A 19324-nucleotide genomic window follows, 5' to 3' on the forward strand; every position below is an offset into this window, starting at 1 on the left:
TTGATTCCCAGCCTGGCGCAGGGAGTTAAAGGATCCAGGGTTGTCGCAGCTACGGCGCAGGTTACAGGTGTAGCTCAGATTCAATCCCTGGCCTGGGAACTTCCATATGCTGTGGATGCAGCCATTAAAAAAACAAACAACCCAAAGCAATAGAAATAAGAGCAAATATAAACCCATGGGACCTCATCAAACTGAAAAGCTTTTGCACAGCAAAGGAAACCAAAAAGAAAACAAAATGGACAACTTACAGAATGGGAGAAAATAGCTTCAAATGATGCAACCGACAAGGGCTTAATCTCTCGAATATATAAACAACTTATACAACCCAACAGCAAAAAAGCCAATCAACCAATGGAAAAATGGGCAAAAGACCTGAATAGACATTTCTCCAAAGAAGATATACAGATGGCCAACAAACACATGAAAAAATGCTCAACATCGTTAATTATAAGAGAAATGCAAATCAAAACTACCATGAGATACCACCTCACACCAGTCAGAATGGCCATCATTCATAAGTCCACAAATAACAAGTGCTGGAGGGGCTGTGGAGAAAAGGGAACCCTCCTGCACTGTTGGTGGGAATGTAAACTGGTACAGCCACTATGGAGAACCGTTTGGAGATACCTTAGAAATCTATACATAGAACTTCCATATGACCCCACAATCCCACTCTTGGGCATCTATCCAGACAAAACTCTACTTAAAAGAGACACATGCACCCGCATGTTCATTGCAGCACTATTCACAATAGCCAGGACATGGAAACAACCCAAATGTCCATCGACAGATGATTGGATTCAGAAGAGGTGGTATATATACACGATGGAATACTACTCAGCCATAAAAAAGAATGACATAATGCCATTTGCAGCAACATGGATGGAACTAGAGACTCTCATCCTGAGTGAAATGAGCCAGAAAGACAAAGACAAATACCATATGATATCACTTATAACTGGAATCTAATACCCAGCACAAATGAACATCTCCTCGGAAAAGAAAAGCATGGACTTGGAGAAGAGACTTGTGGCTGCCTGATGGGAGGGGGAGGGAGTGGGAGGGATTGGGAGCTTGGGCTTATCAGACACAACCTAGAATAGATTTACAAGGAGATCCTGCTGAGTAGCATTGAGAACTTTGCCTAGATACTCATGTTGCAACAGAATAAAGGGTGGGGAAAAAAAATGTAATTGTAATGTACACATGTAAGGATAACTTGATCCCCTTGCTATACAGTGGGAAAATAAAAAAAAATAAATTAATTAAAAAAAAAAAAAAAGACCTTATCACTCCAGGCCTAGATGGCTTCACTGGTGAATTCTATCAAACACAGAGGAAAAAAATAAATAAATAAATCACTTCTACATAAACTTTTCCAGAAAATGAAGCCAGTACTACCTTGATATCGAACTAAAGCAAGGACATTACCAGAAAACCCGAGAGCAACATCTGTCAAGAACATAAATACAAAAAATCCCAAATAACATTTTAATGTATTGAACCCAACAGCACATAAAAAGTTGAACATATCATACCAGAATGATATTTATCCCAGCAGTGCAGAGTCATATGTTGAAAAACCAAATTCATCATTAATTAAAAAGGTGACAGAAGAATGTAAATCAACTCTAATACAAAAAAATAAAAACCTAAAAAACAAACAAACAAACAAACCCAAAAAGATTATCTCAACAAATGGGGGGGGGGAAATATGACAAAATCCAAAACCCATTCCTAATAAAACCCCTCAGAAATCGAGAAATAGAAGGAAAGTTCCTCATTTTGACAAAGAGCACCTATGAAAAGACTATACCTAACATCATACTTAATTGGTGAAGGACTGAGTGTTTTCCCCCTAAGATCCAGATCCAGTCAAGAATGCCCAATCTCAACATATCTGTTCAACACTGTATTGGAACTTCTACCCAGTGCAATAAGGCAAGAAAAAATAAGAATAAAAAGCATCCAGATGAGAAAGAAAAAAGTAAAACTGACTTTACTTGTAAAAGACATAATTACCCATTTGGAAAATCCAACTCAATATACAAAAAAGTCTACTAGGACAATAAGTGAGTTTATTAGGTTTGCAGGATACAAAGGAGAAAAATCAATTGCATTTCTATATACTGGTAACTAATCATCAGAAATAGTTTTTTTTTAAATGTCATTTATAATACAACTGAATAATTTAGGATAAATCGTAAGAATAAATCTGACAAAGGATATGTAAGAAAGTGAAAACTACAAAACCTGAATTAGAGAAATAGAGACCCAAATAAATGAAGAGATATACATTGTTCACATGACTCAAGACTCAATATTGTAAAGATGTCAATTCTCCCTAAATCGATAGATTCTACAATCCAAGTAAAAATTCTAACAGGTTTTTTGTTAAAACTTACAAAATAACTCTAAAATTCATATAGAAGTACACAGGATCTGTATAGCTGAAACAATTCTGGGGGAAATAACAAAATTAGAGGATTATCATTATTGATCAAGAGTTACTATAAAGCAACAGCAATCAAGACAGTGTGGTGTTGCCACCAAGATCAGCACAGACAAAGGTGCAAAGGCAATCGGTGGAGAAATAGTAGCTTTTTCCCAAAAAAATGATGTGGCAATGATTTTATTTATCTTCATATGCAAAATAATAAACTTAAGTCTTTACCTTTGATCCATATCTCACACCACATACAAAAGTTCATTCAAAATGAAACATAGATCTGAATGCAAGAATATTTCTTCGAATAACTTTTTTTTTTTTAAACAGCTGCACCTGAGGCATATGGAAGTTTCCAGGCTAGGGGTCGAATCGGAGCTACAGCAGCCAGCAGCATATGCCACAGCCACAGCAACATCAGATCCAAGCTGCACCTGTGACCTATGCTGCTGCTTGTGGCAACACTGGATAATTAACCCACTGAGAAAGGCCAAGGATTGAACCCACATCCTCACGGACACCATGTAGGGTTCTTAACCAACTGAGCCACAACAAGAATTCCCACTTCTAATAATCTTTCAACTGAAATTAACTACAATGTGCTAGTGTCTCCAGTTAAATATTCTTCCTTTTGTGTTTTCAGATATGAGTATGAACTAATATAAACTTTTCAGGTATCTTCCTATTTTTAAAGGTTTTTTTAATGGCTGTATATCACACAAGATCCATCAATTCCTTGAATAGCAGTGTAATCTGAAATGTAACAAAAGATCATAAAAAATAATTATGAAAAATTTGGTTTTTTTCTGTTTTGTTTTGTTTTTTTACCTATTGCTGTTTCTGGCATTGCAAAAAGAGACTTTTCGGTAGCCACTCGGAATTGCCCATGAACTGAGAGACCAACTCCCTAGGGAAAAAGGTAAAAAAATTGTTTAAAATTACTCTGGGAGTTAAAAAAAAATTCACACATTCACAAACATTATAAACAAAGTAAATTACATTATATGTGAGTATATATTATAAATATTCTATTATAGATACATATGATATATAAATAATATACATTATACTATCTATAATTCTTCACAAAAATTTCTTTTAAAGGAATTTCTTCCAAGAGATAGATGGCAGGAAAATCCTATACCACAGTTTCAGAAGAACTTACTGATTAAAAAAATATATGTGTATCCCTGATATCTGGAATAGATTTAACTGTTTTCAGTCAGTATCCTGTGTGATGTTTCATGTTTGCTTTCCCAATTCCCTCTTACTTCAAATCAGATGCAGCATTATAGAATATACTCTTCCCAGAACCAATGAGTGTTCTTAGTGGAATCAATCATCAAAAAAGCATAACCAAGCTATTCTAGCAAGTTTCAGTAGCTTTAAAAAAGAATATTAACACATTTCAATTATTTACATATTCATCAAATAAACTTAGCAACATTATTTTTCTCAGATACAACACTTAACTATTAAACTCTTAAAACTGGGAATTCCAATCGTGGCTCTGTGGTTAACAAATCCAACTAGAAACCATGAGGTTGCACGTTTGATCCCTCGCCTTGCTCAGTGGGTTAAGGATCCAGGGTTAAGGATCCGGCATTGCCATGAGCTGTGGTATAGGTTGCAGAGGCGGCTCAGATCCCGCATTGCTGTGGCTCTGGCGTAAGCTGGCAGCTATGGCTCTGATTAGACCCCTAGCCTGGGAACCTCCATATGCCATGAAACAGGCCCAAGAAATGGCAAAAAGAAAAAAACAAAACAAAAAACCAAACTCTTAAAACTGGATAGGAAATACAAGTATATTTGCAAAATAAAAAGATTTGGCTGAGAAGCTATTTCTGATTTGTTGAATGACACTGAAAAGGACAAACTTAAGTCATCTTTGAACAAACAGATATAGTTGAATAAAATAAGAGGTATATATATGATTACAAAGCATCCAAGTTTATTCCAGTGCTCACATTGTTACATATTTCCTGTTATGTTTTTTCACATTATTCAGAACTTCTATTAGATTGTTTTAGCTCTGCTAATTCTTAGTCCTTTTTAACCAGTGTATTCTATGTTTGACATCACAGAGTTAAACAAGTTAAAACATGCAAAGTATCTGGAAGAGTATCAGGCACTTGGTAAGAGTACTGTAAGTATAAGCGAAATAGAAAGGGCTTATTTCTATTTCTTCAAGCCTTTCAAGGGTTTTCACATTCAGTTTAGCCATTTAAAAGTTGTTGAAACTTTTAAACCTTTTTTTTTTGTTTGTTTTTGTTTTTTAGGGCTGCACCTGTGGCACATGGAGGTTCCCAGACTAGGGGTCTAATAGGAGCTACAGCTTTGGCCTGCACCAGAGCCACAGCAATGCCACATCCAAGCCGCATCTGCAGCCTACACCACAGCTCATGGCAACGCCGGATCCTTAACCCACTGAACAAGGCCAGGGATTGAACCCTCAACCTCATGGTTCCTAGTCAGATTGGTTAACCACTGCACCACGACAAGAACTCCTCATTTAAACCTTTTTTAAGACAATACTCAAAAACATAGGCAATTTCTTATATATTTTATGTATTATATGCTAAGCTTAAATATTAAAAGACTATATCAATAAGCATGGAAGTGAGTAAAATCCTTCAGTCACTACCTGCATCCTTGGGAGTTAACATTTTTAAGTTAAACCCACATGTTTGATACTGTTTGAACAAGCAAATATCATGTTATAGGTATTGTATATGACATAACCATCTGACAATATTAACTCAAGTTAGATTGTATACACTTCAGGAGTACATGAAATCTTACAAATTTTAATAAAAATTAAACATTACTAGTTTTATTAATATTTATTATATTATCTTAAGAGCCTCATATTCTACTCCCTGCTGTAGTTGATCACAATGTAGCTGAAAGTTATGAGTGTTCAGGAATGTCTTGCTAAGAACTTAGAGAACTGGACTAGATTTGCAGTTTTTAGACTATGTTTCACTCCTAGAGTTCAGAAGGGCTGCCTCCATCTGGGACAGCACAGCAGGCAGATCTCAGGCCTTACAGACTGACCCTGCCTCAGCCATACTCTGCTGGTTATTGCCCCCTATCTCTTTCAATTAACTTTGAATTCCACAAACAGCACATGACTATATCCCTTATTATCAAACATATATATATACAAAGATAAAAATCCAACCACGACCCCCAATCCTAGTTTGCCCTCTCTCCTCAAAAACACAGTTATTATTAATTTGGTATGTAACCCTTCGGATTTACCCCTATGTTTCTCTACTACATATTTGAACAAATGTGGACATTTATCTGAGACACATACATACTTCAAACTCAATGACCTGCAAGGTTCTACATGACACAGCCCAGCAGCCTACCTCTCTGATTTCACCTCTCACCACTTTTTCTGTGCTCATTCCACTGGCCACAGGGCCTTTGTGCCATTCTTCCCAAATTCCACACCTTTGCAATTTCAATTAATCAAATAACTTTAAAGAGAGGAGGACATACTATAGAAGGCCACTGCCTGGCCCATCAGTACACCTTCTCTGCAGGAATCTGCTCTCTCCCCAGCAGTGGCTGAACTATGGGCACTAGACCCAAGGGCAGTCAGTTGAAGGCTAACCAGAATTCTAAGGCACAGAGAGCAAAGGAGGAAGAAGAGTGCATTAGACAAGATTTTCACTCTTAGGTATTTAACCTAAAACACAGTGGGCAGCTGTGGGTTGATGACAGCCAAATAAGCTTAAAGGTCATTTGAAATTTGAGCTGAAGAAGACAGGGCAGCCAAGAGAAAGCTGAAATAATATGGGGCAATGATGAAAAAACCTGAGAAGCAGCATGGGCCCTGTACAACACAGAGAACAAAGCAAACATACCGGAAGCAGAAACAGCTGGAGAGAGAAAGAGAGGCAAACACCACTCAAATTTGCCTGAAGTCCATACTTGTGGTTCAATTTTCAGGAAGACAAGCTGTGCTGTGGTTTTTGTCTTTGGACTCCCATTTGATCCCCGCACTTGTGTAACAACTGCTCCTTTCTCTTTTCTTGATCTGTTTGGGTGAGTCCCTGTTCTTTTCTATTAAAAGCCTCTTCATCACATTTTCAGTGAGAACCAAACCTAGGTTCTGTCATGATTCAGCGTTACACAACAGCTGCCTCAGTTCTTTGATCTCTGGCATAAATTCATCCTGATACTACTGGGTGCTTTTTCCTAACATGGTTCTCCTTCACAGTCATTCCCCTTATATGTTCTGGAACCCTCATCCCTTTGTAAAAGTACCACCTAACAGCCCAACTTCTCTACAGAGGGCCCTCCATACTTCCCAAATTAGAGGAAGAAAGAAATTTATAAGCCCCACACTCTTTCATGTAGAAACTGTTGATCCCATATTCACTGATTTAGTTTTTTATTTGTTTCAGCCATGGCTGATAAAATAATGAATGAAATCAAAGACTTCAAAATGTTAGAAGTAATTGTAATGTATACATGTAAGAATAATTTGATCCCCTTGCTGTAAAGTGGGAAAATAAAAAAAAAGAAGTTACTGAAAGGCCTTCTGAATAAGAGATCACTGAAACAAGCACCATTTAAGAAACAATTTAAAATGCCTTTCAGTTTAGATGAAATGAAGGCTCAGAAATTCAAACTACCTCACTTGGAGATGCTATGAACATAAGTATTGATCCAGCTGAAAACACTCTCATGGAGATTCATATCTAATTTTTGTATCTTACATAAAAGAATCCATTAAAGGTTGCTTATATTAAACCCCCCTTAAAATTTCCAAAATTTACTGTTAAATACAATTTAACTATTAATCTTAGCTGATATTCCTTTGCTAGACCAACACATCTTCAAAGTCTTCAAGTTTTATTATATTAACAACTGGTTATTCAGATTCATTCCCCAAATGTAAAACTTATTCCAATCCCAAATGTCTTCAGTTATTCTTTCTGCATCCTGCTAAACCCAGGGGTCAAATTTCACTTATCATCTCATTAAATATCTCAAAAGCATTTGACAGAGTTGCTTACTCCCTACTTCAGGAAACATCTGACTTGGCTTTGCAATACCACCCTCTCCTAGTTTTCCTTCTATCTCATTAGCTGCTCTTTCTCTTCTCCCTGACCCCAACAATCAGATGTCTCCATCTACTCCACTTCACCTGTGCTCTGTTTTTCTACATTCATTCGCCAGGTGATCTCTTCCAAGACCCCCAAGATTTTAAGCACTATAAAATTAGTAACAAATTATTTCCCCATCCCTGATTTCTCTAAAATTTTATATCTAGCTGTTTATTTAATATTTCCACCTGAAAGTGTAGTAAGTATCTCAATGTTCATGCATCAGAAGTAAATCTTGGAGTCCCCATCGTGGTGCAGCGGAAACGAATCCGACTGGAACCATGAAGTTGCGGGTTTCATCCCTGGCCTTGCTCAGTGGGCTAAGGATCTGGAGTTGCTGCGAGCTGTGGTGTAGGCTGGCAGCTGTAGCTCTGATATTTCTCTTTGAACAGGCTGCTCCCTTACTTTTCCATCTCAGAACATAGCATCACCATTCACCCAGCTGCTCAGGCTAAAAATCTCAGCATCATCCTTTCTTTCTGACCTTACTATCTAATCTTTGAACCTGTCTTGACTGCTCTAACTAAAAATATATCTTAGATTGAGCCACTCTTGACCATCTCCACCGTTACAACCCTAGTTGAAATCACAATCACCTCTTGCCCAAGCTAATCTCTCTTGTTTCTGCTCTTGCCACAATCCATCCTCTGCACAGCAGCCAAGTAAGCGTATTAAATGGAAATCAGCTCATGCCATCCTCCTGCTCAACACTCTCCAGTGACTTCTCATCATATGAAAGTAATACTGAAATTCCTCATCCTGGCTGATAAGGCCCTATGTGTTCTGGTCCCTTTTCTAGCTCCCTGATCTTATAGTCCACCATTCTCCATTTTCCTCTCTTTCACTCCCATAAGCCATGCTGGCTTTCTCTCTCTCTCTCTCTCTTTTTTTTTTTTTTAGCGACATAACCTGCAGCATATGAAAGTTCCCAGGCTAGGGGTTGAATCAGAGCTGCAGCTGCTAGCCTACGCCACAGCCACAGCCACACTAGATCCAAGCCGCATCTGCAACCTACATCACAGCTTGTGGCAACACTGGATCCTTAACCCACTTAGGGAGGCCAGGGATCGAATCCACATGCTAACAGATATTAGTCAGGTTCTTAACCCACTGAGCCACAATGGGAACCCCCTGGCTTTTTTATTTTTAAAAAATTTCTTAATTGATATATAATATACAATTGAAAGTACATAAATAGTACAAATAGTAAACATACAGGTCCAGTGATTTAACCCAAAATGAACATATCCATGTAACCAAAATCCAGATTAAAATTATCAGAAATTTTTTGTGCACCAAGTCACTACTCCCTCCATTCTCCAGGTTAACTACTATACTGACTTCAAACAAAATAAGGTTACCTTCTCCAGGTTTGGATCCTGATGGGATCATAGAGCATGCTGTTATTTTTTTTACTTCAGTCAATATTAGGTTCTCAAGATTTCCTTCATTGTATAGCATTCTTTTGTATATGTAAACAACTTATTGATCCATTCTACTGTAAAAGCTATTTAGGTTTTTCAGTTTGGGCTATTGCAAATCATGATTCTTATGCATGTCTTTTGTGGCTTAAATGTACATATTTTGGTTCAGTTGTAAATATGTTGGAATAAAGTATTAATTCAATCAACTTTAAAAGATGATATTAAACAATTTCCCAAAGCAGTAGTACCAGTTCTTACTCCAGCAGTAATATGAGTTTATATTCCACATCCTCACCAATGCTTGAAATTGTCTTTCACATTTTGGACATTCTACACAGAACAAGCACAAGAAAACATGTTTAACACTGCCAATTATTAGAGAAACGCAGATCGCCTACAATGTGGCATCACCTCTTACCAGTCAGAATGCCCATCATCAAAAAGTCTACAAATAATAAACGCTGGAGAGGGTGTGGAGAAAAGGGAATCCTCCTATGCTATTCATGGGAATGTAAACTGGTGCAGCCACTACAGAGTGGAGGTTCCTTGAAAAACTACAAAACTTAGAGATGAGACTTGTGGCTGCCTGATGGGAGGGGGAGGGAGTGGGAGGGATCGGGAGCTTGGGCTTATCAGACACAACCTAGAATAGATTTACAAGGAGATCCTGCTGAATAGCATTGAGAACTATGTCTAGATACTCATGTCACAACAGAAGAAAGGGTGGGGGAAAAAACTGTAACTGCAATGTATACATCTAAGGATAACCTGACCCCCCTTGCTGTACAGTGGGAAAATAAAAAAAAAAAAAAAAAAAGAGCTCCCATTGTGGCTCAGCAGAAATGAATCTGACTAGCATCCATGAGGATGCAGGTTTGAGCCCTGGCCTCACTCAGTGGATTGGGGATCCGGTGTTACCGTGAGCTGTGGTATAGGTTGCAGATACAGCTTGGACCTGGCATTGCTGTGGTGGTTGTATAGGCCAGCAGCTACAGCTCCAACTCAACCCATAGCCTGGGAACCTCCATATGCTGCAGGTGCAGCCCTAAAAAGACAAAAAAAAAAAACCCAAAAATTAAAAACAGAGTTATCAAAATGATCTGGAATCCCACTCCTGGGCATATATCCAGACAAAACTATAACTCAAAAAGATACATGCACCCCAATAGGCACAGCAGCACTATTTATAATAACCAAGACATAGAAACAACCTAAATGTCTGTTAGCAGATGACTGGATAAAGAAGATGTGGTATACAAATACAACAAAATATTACTCAGCCATTAAAAAAAAAATGAAATAATACCATTTTTAGCAACACAGATGGACCTAGAGAGTACTGTACTGAGGTCAAAGAAAGTCAAATATCATATGATATCACTTACATGTGGACTTGAAAAAAATAATACAAATGAACTTATTTACAACAAAGAAATAGACTTACAGACATGGAAAATATTTTAGCCATTCTAATGAGTATATATGTTAGTATTGCACTGTGGTTTCAGTTTTCATTTCCTTGATAATTAATACAGTTGAGTGCCTGATCCTATTTTTGTTATTTGTACATTCTCTTTGGTGAAATGTCTATTCTGATCTATTGCTCATTTTCCCACTGGATTTTCTTATTGATTGGCAGAAATTCTTTCTACATTCTGGATATGATTCCTTGTCCCCCCATATTTGCAGCTTATCTGAAGAATCAACCAACTGCAGATCAAAAAAAAAACTTTTTTTTAATTTCAACAAAAAGTTCCAAAAAACAAAACTTGAATTTACTGCATACCAGTAAGTATTTACATAGCATTTTACACTGTTTTAGGTATAATAAGTAATCTAGAGATGATTTAAAATGTATAGGGGGACATGTGTAGGTTACATGCAAATTCTATGCTATTTTATACAAGGGAATTGCACATCCTTGGATTTTAGTATGGGGAGCTGTCCTGGAAATAATCCCCTGCCGATATCAAGAGACTATATTCCAAATACCTGTTTTCCAGTCTGTCACTTGCTTTTCACATTCTTAATGATGTCTTAGAATGGCAGGTCTTAATTTTAGCACAATCTAATTGTTTATGGTGCAATTAGTGTACTATTTAAGTAATCCTTCCATACTCTCAAGGTGTAGGATAAACAGGTTCTAAACACTCAAAATTTTTAAATTATCTATCATTAATTACTAGCTTACTTCTACTGGGTCCAAAGAACAGTCTGTAAGATTAATTCTTTGAAATATGTTGAGACTAACTCCATGGCCAATTTGGTAAATGTTCCTCGTACACATGAAATGAATATAAAATCTGCAGTTACTGAGTACATGTTAATTGGATCAAGTTTACTGGACAGTGTTCAAATCGTGTGGTGCATATAAAATATATGTATATATATGTATACGTACTGTTTATGTCTGCTTTGCCTGTTACTGAAAGAAATATGTTCAAACCTTCTCCAAGGATTGTGGTTTTGTCTACTTTCACTATAACGGCTTTTCACTTTTTTGTAAGATCAAATATTTTTAAATGTTTGATAATTTCAGAGGCAGAAGTTTGCTCCCGTTGTTACTCAGTGTCATATTGTAAGTTATGAAACTCATTAACTCCTGTTGTTACTCAGTGTCATATTGAATGTTATGAATCTCATTAAGTAATTCAGTTCAGCTTCATATTCAGTTATAAACAGTTTTAGACAACTATGTATAAAATATCATTCTATAGTTGATTACAGTCAATAAAATTACTTTCAGAATCTGACCTCACTGATCTTCAGAGGGTGAAAAGCTAAAGAGTTTTCAACAGACTGATCTAGGCTTTTCTGCTAAGGGAACAAGAACTGAAATTTAGGGCTTGCCAAACTGGGCCCCAAATTGTTACACATTAGGATTTGGGTGGCCTGGACCAGCACTCACTTAGAGTGTGAAGCTAAGCTTCAAATCTTCCCATTCCTGATTAGACTGAGAAAACTCAATTAGAAATAACCAGCACTCAATTAGAAATAATCAGACATATAAGACCACAATGACTAAAGCCAAAGAGAAAAAATGTACAATAGAAAGATTCACAAGACATACAATTTAGATTTGTTCTGTTTTATAACAATGAAATGCCCTATATCAAGTAAAAGTTTTTGCCAAAAAATGTACCTTAAGTGATCTTAAAATAGCAGCATCAACTTTATTTTAGTGTTGGTATCTTTTTCTATTATTTTACATGTAATCCCTTTATGCCTTATATTTACGGTGTCCTAAGCATTCCAACATTCTTTTTCACTCGGATTATTATTTTTTTTGGGGGGGGGAGCTTTTTTGGCTTTTCTGGGGCCGCTCCCACGGCACATGGAGGTTGCCAGGCTAGGGGTCCAATCAGAGCTGTAGCCACCGGCCTACACCAGAGCCACAGCAACACAGGATCCGAGCCACATCTGCAACCTACATCACAGCTAATGGCAACACCGGATCCCTAACCCACTGAGCAAGGGCAAGGACTGAACCCGCAACCTTATGGTTCCTAGTCGGATTTGTTAACCACTGCACCACAATGGGAACTCCTCAGATTATTATTAAACAATCTTCATTGCAGTGTTGTACTAACACTGTGCAGAAAAAGTAAAATGAATTTGATGCATATTTATAAGCCTAGTATAGAGAATACTAATATGAATAAGCATGAATAGGAGTTCCCGTCGTGGCGCAGTGGTTAACGAATCCGACTAGGAACCATGAGGTTGCGGGTTCGGTCCCTGTCCTTGCTCAGTGGGTTAACGATCTGGTGTTGCCGTGGGCTGTGGTGTAGGTTGCAGACGCGGCTCAGATCCTGTGTTGCTGTGGCTCTGGCGTAGGCTGGTGGCTACAGCTCCGATTCGACCCCTAGCCTGGGAACCTCCATATGCCACGGGAGTGGCCCAAAGAAATAGCAAAAAAAAAAAAGACAAAAAATAAAAAAATAAAAAATAAAAGCATGAATAACAGAATATATGGATGAAGTCAAACTCATACACTTTCATAAGAATGACAACCTCTGCATTTAAATTTTGGCATTTTTACAGGCAAAACTTAGGCAATCTCTAAGACCTTTTTTTTTTTTTTTTTTTTTTAAAATTAAGAGACATGGCTAGATAAGTTTTCAGACTGACCAATAAAGGAAAAAAGCTGTTATAGTTTTAAGGCCTTAAAACAATATACTTACTAGAGTTCCCATCGTGGCGCAGTGGTTAACGAATCCGACTGGGAACCATGAGGTTGCAGGTTCGATCCCTGGCCTTGCTGTGAGCTGTGGTGTAGGTCACAGACGCGGCTCAGATCCTGCGTTGCTGTGGCCCTGGCATAGGCTGGCAGCTACAGCTCCAATTCATCCCCTAGCCTGGGAACCTCAATATGCCACGGGAGTGGCCCAAGAAATGGCAAAAAGACAAATATATATATATATGTATATAGTTACTTAAAAAGCACAATTAAATCCTTCAAAATGTAAATATAAGTAGAAACAAGTTGTCACTTCTCTATTTCCAGGTATTAATATCCTAGATGAAAAACATTTAATTTTTAAATTGATAACTATAAAGATGTTTAAAGTTAATGCAAGATATAGTCAACTACTCCATGATTTATAGTAATGACAGGCTTAATCTCCCAATGCACAAAGAGACCTGTAGAACAATTTAATTTGGTGCTTGAAAAAGAATTTTTCCAGATAATAGTATATCAGTCTTAAATTTCCTGATTTTGGTGTCCTTATTTTTAGGCAATATACCTAAAAGAATTTAGCAATAAAGAATTATCGTGTTTTCAACTTTCTCTCAAATGGTTCAGGAAAAAAACTGCATGAAGGATATACTGGGGTTCTCTATACTATTCCTGCATCTTTTTTTAAGTTTGAAATTGTTTCACAATAAAAAGGTTTTCTTCTCAATTTAAAAAATAAGTGAAAATAAAAAATAAATGTTCCAAAGTAACTGGAGTCAACAACCACGGTAAAGAAAACAAAAAACTCAGAAAGGCATACAATGGGGTGCTGTGACTAATGCTCACACAAAGAGCCATGGACTTCGATTCTAATCAGAGAGAATGAGTAAGCTCCTGTCCAAAACGAACACTGCATCACAGTATCGGAGAGGATGTGAGAGTTTTCTCTATCATTCAGGATTTTGAACGGTGCTTTGAAATAGTTCTATATTTTTGTTAGAAATTCAAATAGGTTTTTCATCACACATTATCTCACTGTGGTATAAAAATTAATATGTAACTGTAAAAATAAGTTTTATAATGTATCTCTGGGACCACATGCCTTATATTAGCAGCCTCCATAGGAAAAAAAAACAAGATTTTTTTATGCTTCTCACATTAACAGACTAATATTGCACAAAGTATTCATATATTGATATATAATATTAATGAATTTTGATAGCCTACAGAGATCAGCACCAAGCCTTTTTTTTTTAATCCTGCTTTAGATGAATATAATTCACATTATTTTTGGACAAAAATTATACTCAGCAGATAAATAATCAAGGTAGAAATCTTTAATTTATTTATGAATTAACAGTCTACCATTCCCGGAGGCACAGTTCTACCCTAAGCAAAAAAGTTAGGGAGATATTAAAGTTGCTAAAAGAGTAAATATTAGAAGTTCTCATCATAAAAAAAAAAAATTTTAAGTATGTGGTGATGAGTGTTAACTTACTGTTTTACAACATATAAATGTATCAAATCATTATTTGGTACACCTGACACTAATTATATGTGGATTATATCTCAATTTTTAAAAAGCCAGTGAGTTAAAATATGAATTCTGCTACATTATACATTAAAGCATAAATTAGGAATAACATTTACACACCTCCTGGATTCATACTCAAGGTTTTTACCTCGATAAGCACATTCCCCCTCAATAAGCACATTCCCCCATATGTTAGAACATACTACATGTTATATTTAAGTGTCTATACTTTTAATAGATATTTAAAGAAAAAACTTCTAAGAAAGTATTGCCTTATATCACATATTGAAAGAGTATTCTTAATTGACCTCAGATTTACCAAAGATTTCCATTAACTCTGTGAAATAGTAACTATTTTTATCCATATTAACTCGCATCCTTTAAGCTACTCTCTAGGTACTTTTTGATATCCCTTTCTGCTTCTCTGATCTGTTGAGTTCAGAGTTTACCAAATATCAGGCATATTTATTTCTGATGTGTTTATGTCAGTTGCACTTGTTATAGGCAGCATGTACTTTAAATATTATTAATCATAAAATCATATGAGTATAAAAATAATTATTTCATGAGAACCAAGTTGAATACTCTGGAAAAATATGAAAAAGCCATGTCACTAAAAAAATTTGGTAGAGGGCAAAGACAGCAATTATTTCAAGTGACTAGTGTTCATAATAATATTGATATTGTGATTCTAAAACTATTATACAATTAGGACAAAGCAAATGTGTCACACTGTGAATTAAAAAAAAAAAGATTTTCAACATATGTAAGAGAAGAAAGCTATAAATATCAAAGAACCTAAATTTGAATAGGAAGTACAGAGCTCAAGATCTATTTTCACTCAAAAACAAAACATATATTAATTCTCTTCAAAAAGGCCTAGAAAAATTACCAACTAAACTAGTGCCCAGACTGTTATTGCTAACCACCACTACCAACCAAAAGTAACCAGGGCTACCCTGGAAAAACAGCTGATTTTAGGTCTGGTGAATGAAGTGTGCAAGATGAACACGTAATATGGTTCTTTACTACAAAGCGAAGAATCTGTCAAATGATTTCTAGGGCACAGAGGCCAACTTGAAGGTTCCCATGATAAGCCTACTCTTCTGGTTTGCCCTTATCTTCTGCCCCCTCCCCCTTTTTTCAGGGTCTTTTATAGGTTCCTTATTCTGCCCCCCAAGCAATAAACATTTTTAAGATTCCATTCTGAATCTTGGGGGTCACCATATTTCTGTCACATTTCTTTGCCTAACTTTTTCTACTGACAAATTTTCAATACAAGGATCTCTACTATAACATGAGTTACTACAACAGATCCTCAGATTCTACAAAACCACACAGAGCTTATAGGCAAAACAGAGTTTGGGCAGTCTGCTCAAAACCTATGCAACTTCATAATCAGACTTTAAGTGTTCCTAACTAAGTACAAACATAGAATGCCACAGCAGATATTTATTTTTTTATTTTTATTTTATAATGATTTTCATTTTTTCCATTATAGCTGGTTCACAGTGTTCCGTCAACTTTCTACTGTACAGCAAGGTGGCCCAGTCACACGGACATGTATACATTCTTTTTTCTCACATTATCATGCTCCATCATAAGTTACTAGATATAGTTCCCAGTGCTATACAGCAGGATCTCATTGCTTATCCATTTCAAAGGCAATAGTTTGCATCTATTAACCCCAAATTCCCAATCCATCCCACTCCCTCCCTTGGCAACTACAAGTCTGTTCTCCATGTCCATGATTTTCTTTTTGCCACAGCAGATATTTAAAATGCACAAAATAAAGTGAAAAGAATGGCAATCCTTTCATTAAAACAGAACTGGCAGATGCTGAGACAAGGCAGTGGAAGTGCAGCCAGGAGCCAGTGGGACTGCCATCAAACACAAAATGTCAAGAGTCGGGGAGGGGGTTCACCTTATGGTGGAAGTCTTCCCAGGAACAAGTGTTTGTTTGTGTGGGTTTTTTAATTATCTTAAAATACAAGCAAGAGAATTCCTGTTCACAATACAGCAATTGAGTTTAGCACTCTCTTCCTGTCTGGTTAACTATCTACTTTCACTATCCTATCTCCTCTTGCCTAGGAAAAAACTGTGTATTTTGCATTTATCCGCATCATTTTCCCATTTACCAACCACTTATGAGTTAATTCATGTTGCAGAAGCACATTGTGCTTCCATAAACCCTAAAGTTATACTTCCTGCCCAGGCAGCACCATGAGTTTCAGGCTTGCATAAGACCAAACACTTTTGTTCAGAAGAAACTCTTGTGGATAAGCCCACAGTCATATCACTTAACAAGGCCCAAATTAAACTCATCTCCCTTCACTCTTCCCAGCCACTTTTTCCCCCAAAATCTTAGGAAACAGTCCACCATTCATCTCACCCTCCAGGCTAGAAACCTGTAAGTCATCCTTACCTCCTTCTCCACCTTATCCCTCATATTCAACACATCATCAAATCCCAAGTCTCCTCCTAAATATTTCCCTAATTCTAATTTTCTCTCCCTTCATTATCTCTACCCTAGCTCAAAATCACCATAATCTCTTACCTGAATCCCTGCAATAGCTCTCTAAACAATCTCTTTACATCTAATTCTAACCCACTCCCACTTGTTCTTCCCACAAGAGAGAAATCTGTCTAAAATGCACTGTTCAAGCCACCTCTCTGGCCAAAAGCACTTAAATATGGCTCTCCCTCTTTATCTCTGGATAAACAGCTTAATATAGTTTATAGAAGAGGAAACTCAGCTTCTTAGTTATTCTCAACTTCAGTTCTGAACCACTACCTCTTTCATACTCCAAAATCTAGGCACAATGAACTTTCCCCAAACATGAATTTTCTCTTCAATGCTATTATCTTCTCATTCACACACTACTCTTTTACACTACATCAAACCCTTAACACACTTGCACAAACCATATTGTATTCCTCCAGTACTTCCACTTTGTTTTTTCCCAGCTAATTCCTTTTAAGTCTCAGCTCAAAAAAACTTCCTCTAGGACACTTTTCCTACACTATCCCCATTACTAAAGTACTCACATGTACACACACAATTGAGGTTGTTACTCTTTGTAATCCAGGCCACACTACCTGCCTTACTAGACAGTAAGCTCCACGAGGAAAGAAAACATATCTTCCTGGTTCACTATTTATCCCTAGAGCTGAATGGGTATTTAGTACACAGCACACATCCAGCAAGCTTTGCTGTTGGGTAACACAGCTGAGAACAATCTCAAATTATAGCTAAAATCACAATGAACCTCTAGTTAGTCTTAAACCTCCGACATCCATTCATCCTTTTGGAAAACGAGCTCATTTTATAAGCAAGAAGAGCTTTCTTGCCTCTTCTCTGTGAAACAATCTGATGCCTCAAAAAGGCACAGAGCCCTCTGGACCACAAAACATTCAACCTAACACTGTGGGGATAAAATGGAGGCAGGATGAGAACGGCATAGAAGAAAGGTGCCTACCATGTGACCAAGAACCTAAAGTGCTTTCCTAGTTAAAAATGATATGAGGAGTTCCTGTTGTGGTGCACAGGAAACGAATTTGACTAGGAATCATGAGGTTGAAGGTTCAATCCCTGGCCTCGATCAGTGGGTTACAGATCCAGTGTTGCCGTGAGCTGTGGTGTAGGCCAGCAGCTACAGCTCTGATTCGACCACTACAAACCTCCATATGCTATGGGTGCAGCCCTCAAAAAGACAAAAGACAAAAAAAAAAAAAAAAACATGAAATGAACCAAAATCCTGACCCAACATGACCACAGGAAATGGTCAAGGAAAAAAGAAAAGAACTCCCTGCAGATCTGAGAATCTGCCAAATCAGTGAAAGTTGCCAAGAATACACATATCACTAGAAAGTAAAAGTTCTACTTCCCATAGATCAATACCTTAAAATGGGGACAGGGCGGGGGTCAGGCAATAAAGCCAAGCTCCTATTTAGGAAATCAAAGTACTTACAGGGAATTCCCATTGTGGCTCAGTGGTAAAAAACCTGACCAGTATCCATGAGGACACAGGATCAATCCCTGGCCCCACTCATTGGGTTAAGGATCCAGTGTTGCCATGGGCTGTGACATAGCTCACAGACACCGCTCAGATTTAGCTTTGCTGTGGCTGTGGCCAGCAGCTGCAGCTCTGATTAGATGACGAGCTTGGGAACTTCCATATGTCACAGGTGCGGCCCTAAAAAGAAAAGGGGAAAAAAACAGTACTTTCAAATGCTTTTGGTTAATTACACAATGAATTTTATCACATTTAAAGTTGTACAATGATCATTACAACCAAATTTTATAGTATTTCCATTCGAAACCCTCAGCGCATCCCCCCAGCCCCCAATCTGTCTCATTTAGAAAGCATAAGTTTTTCAAAGTCCGCGAATCAGTATTTATTCTGCAAAGAAGTTCATGGTATCCTTTTTTTAGATTCCACATGTAAGTGATAGCATTTCATGCTGGTGCCTAACTGTCTGACTGACTTCATTTAGCATGATAATTTCTAGGTCCATCCATGCTGTGCTGCAAATGCCATTCTTTCTTTCCTTTTCAAGGCTGAGTAATATTCCATTGTATACATGTACCACATCTTCTTGATCCACTCCTCT

At 37.2% G+C, this 19324-nt stretch overlaps 1 protein-coding gene across 2 annotated transcripts in view; it reads right to left on the reverse strand.

Annotated features, from left to right (window-relative positions):
* HIBCH (3-hydroxyisobutyryl-CoA hydrolase) overlaps positions 1 to 19324 on the reverse strand; it is a 143873-nt gene that overhangs the window by 48167 nt on the left and 76382 nt on the right. For both annotated transcript variants that reach the window (XM_084999209.1, XM_084999210.1), the window contains exon 7: positions 3275 to 3353. In XM_084999209.1, coding sequence (XP_084855335.1) covers positions 3275 to 3353 — 79 coding nt within the window. The remainder of the gene's footprint in view (positions 1 to 3274; positions 3354 to 19324) is intronic.

Source organism: Sus scrofa, chromosome 15, assembly GCF_054392235.1.
Source record: "Sus scrofa isolate SSC_HxYL_T2T_F1_AM1 chromosome 15, Sscrofa_HxYL_maternal_Yorkshire_Landrace_v2.0, whole genome shotgun sequence".
Lineage (NCBI taxonomy): Eukaryota > Metazoa > Chordata > Mammalia > Artiodactyla > Suidae > Sus > Sus scrofa.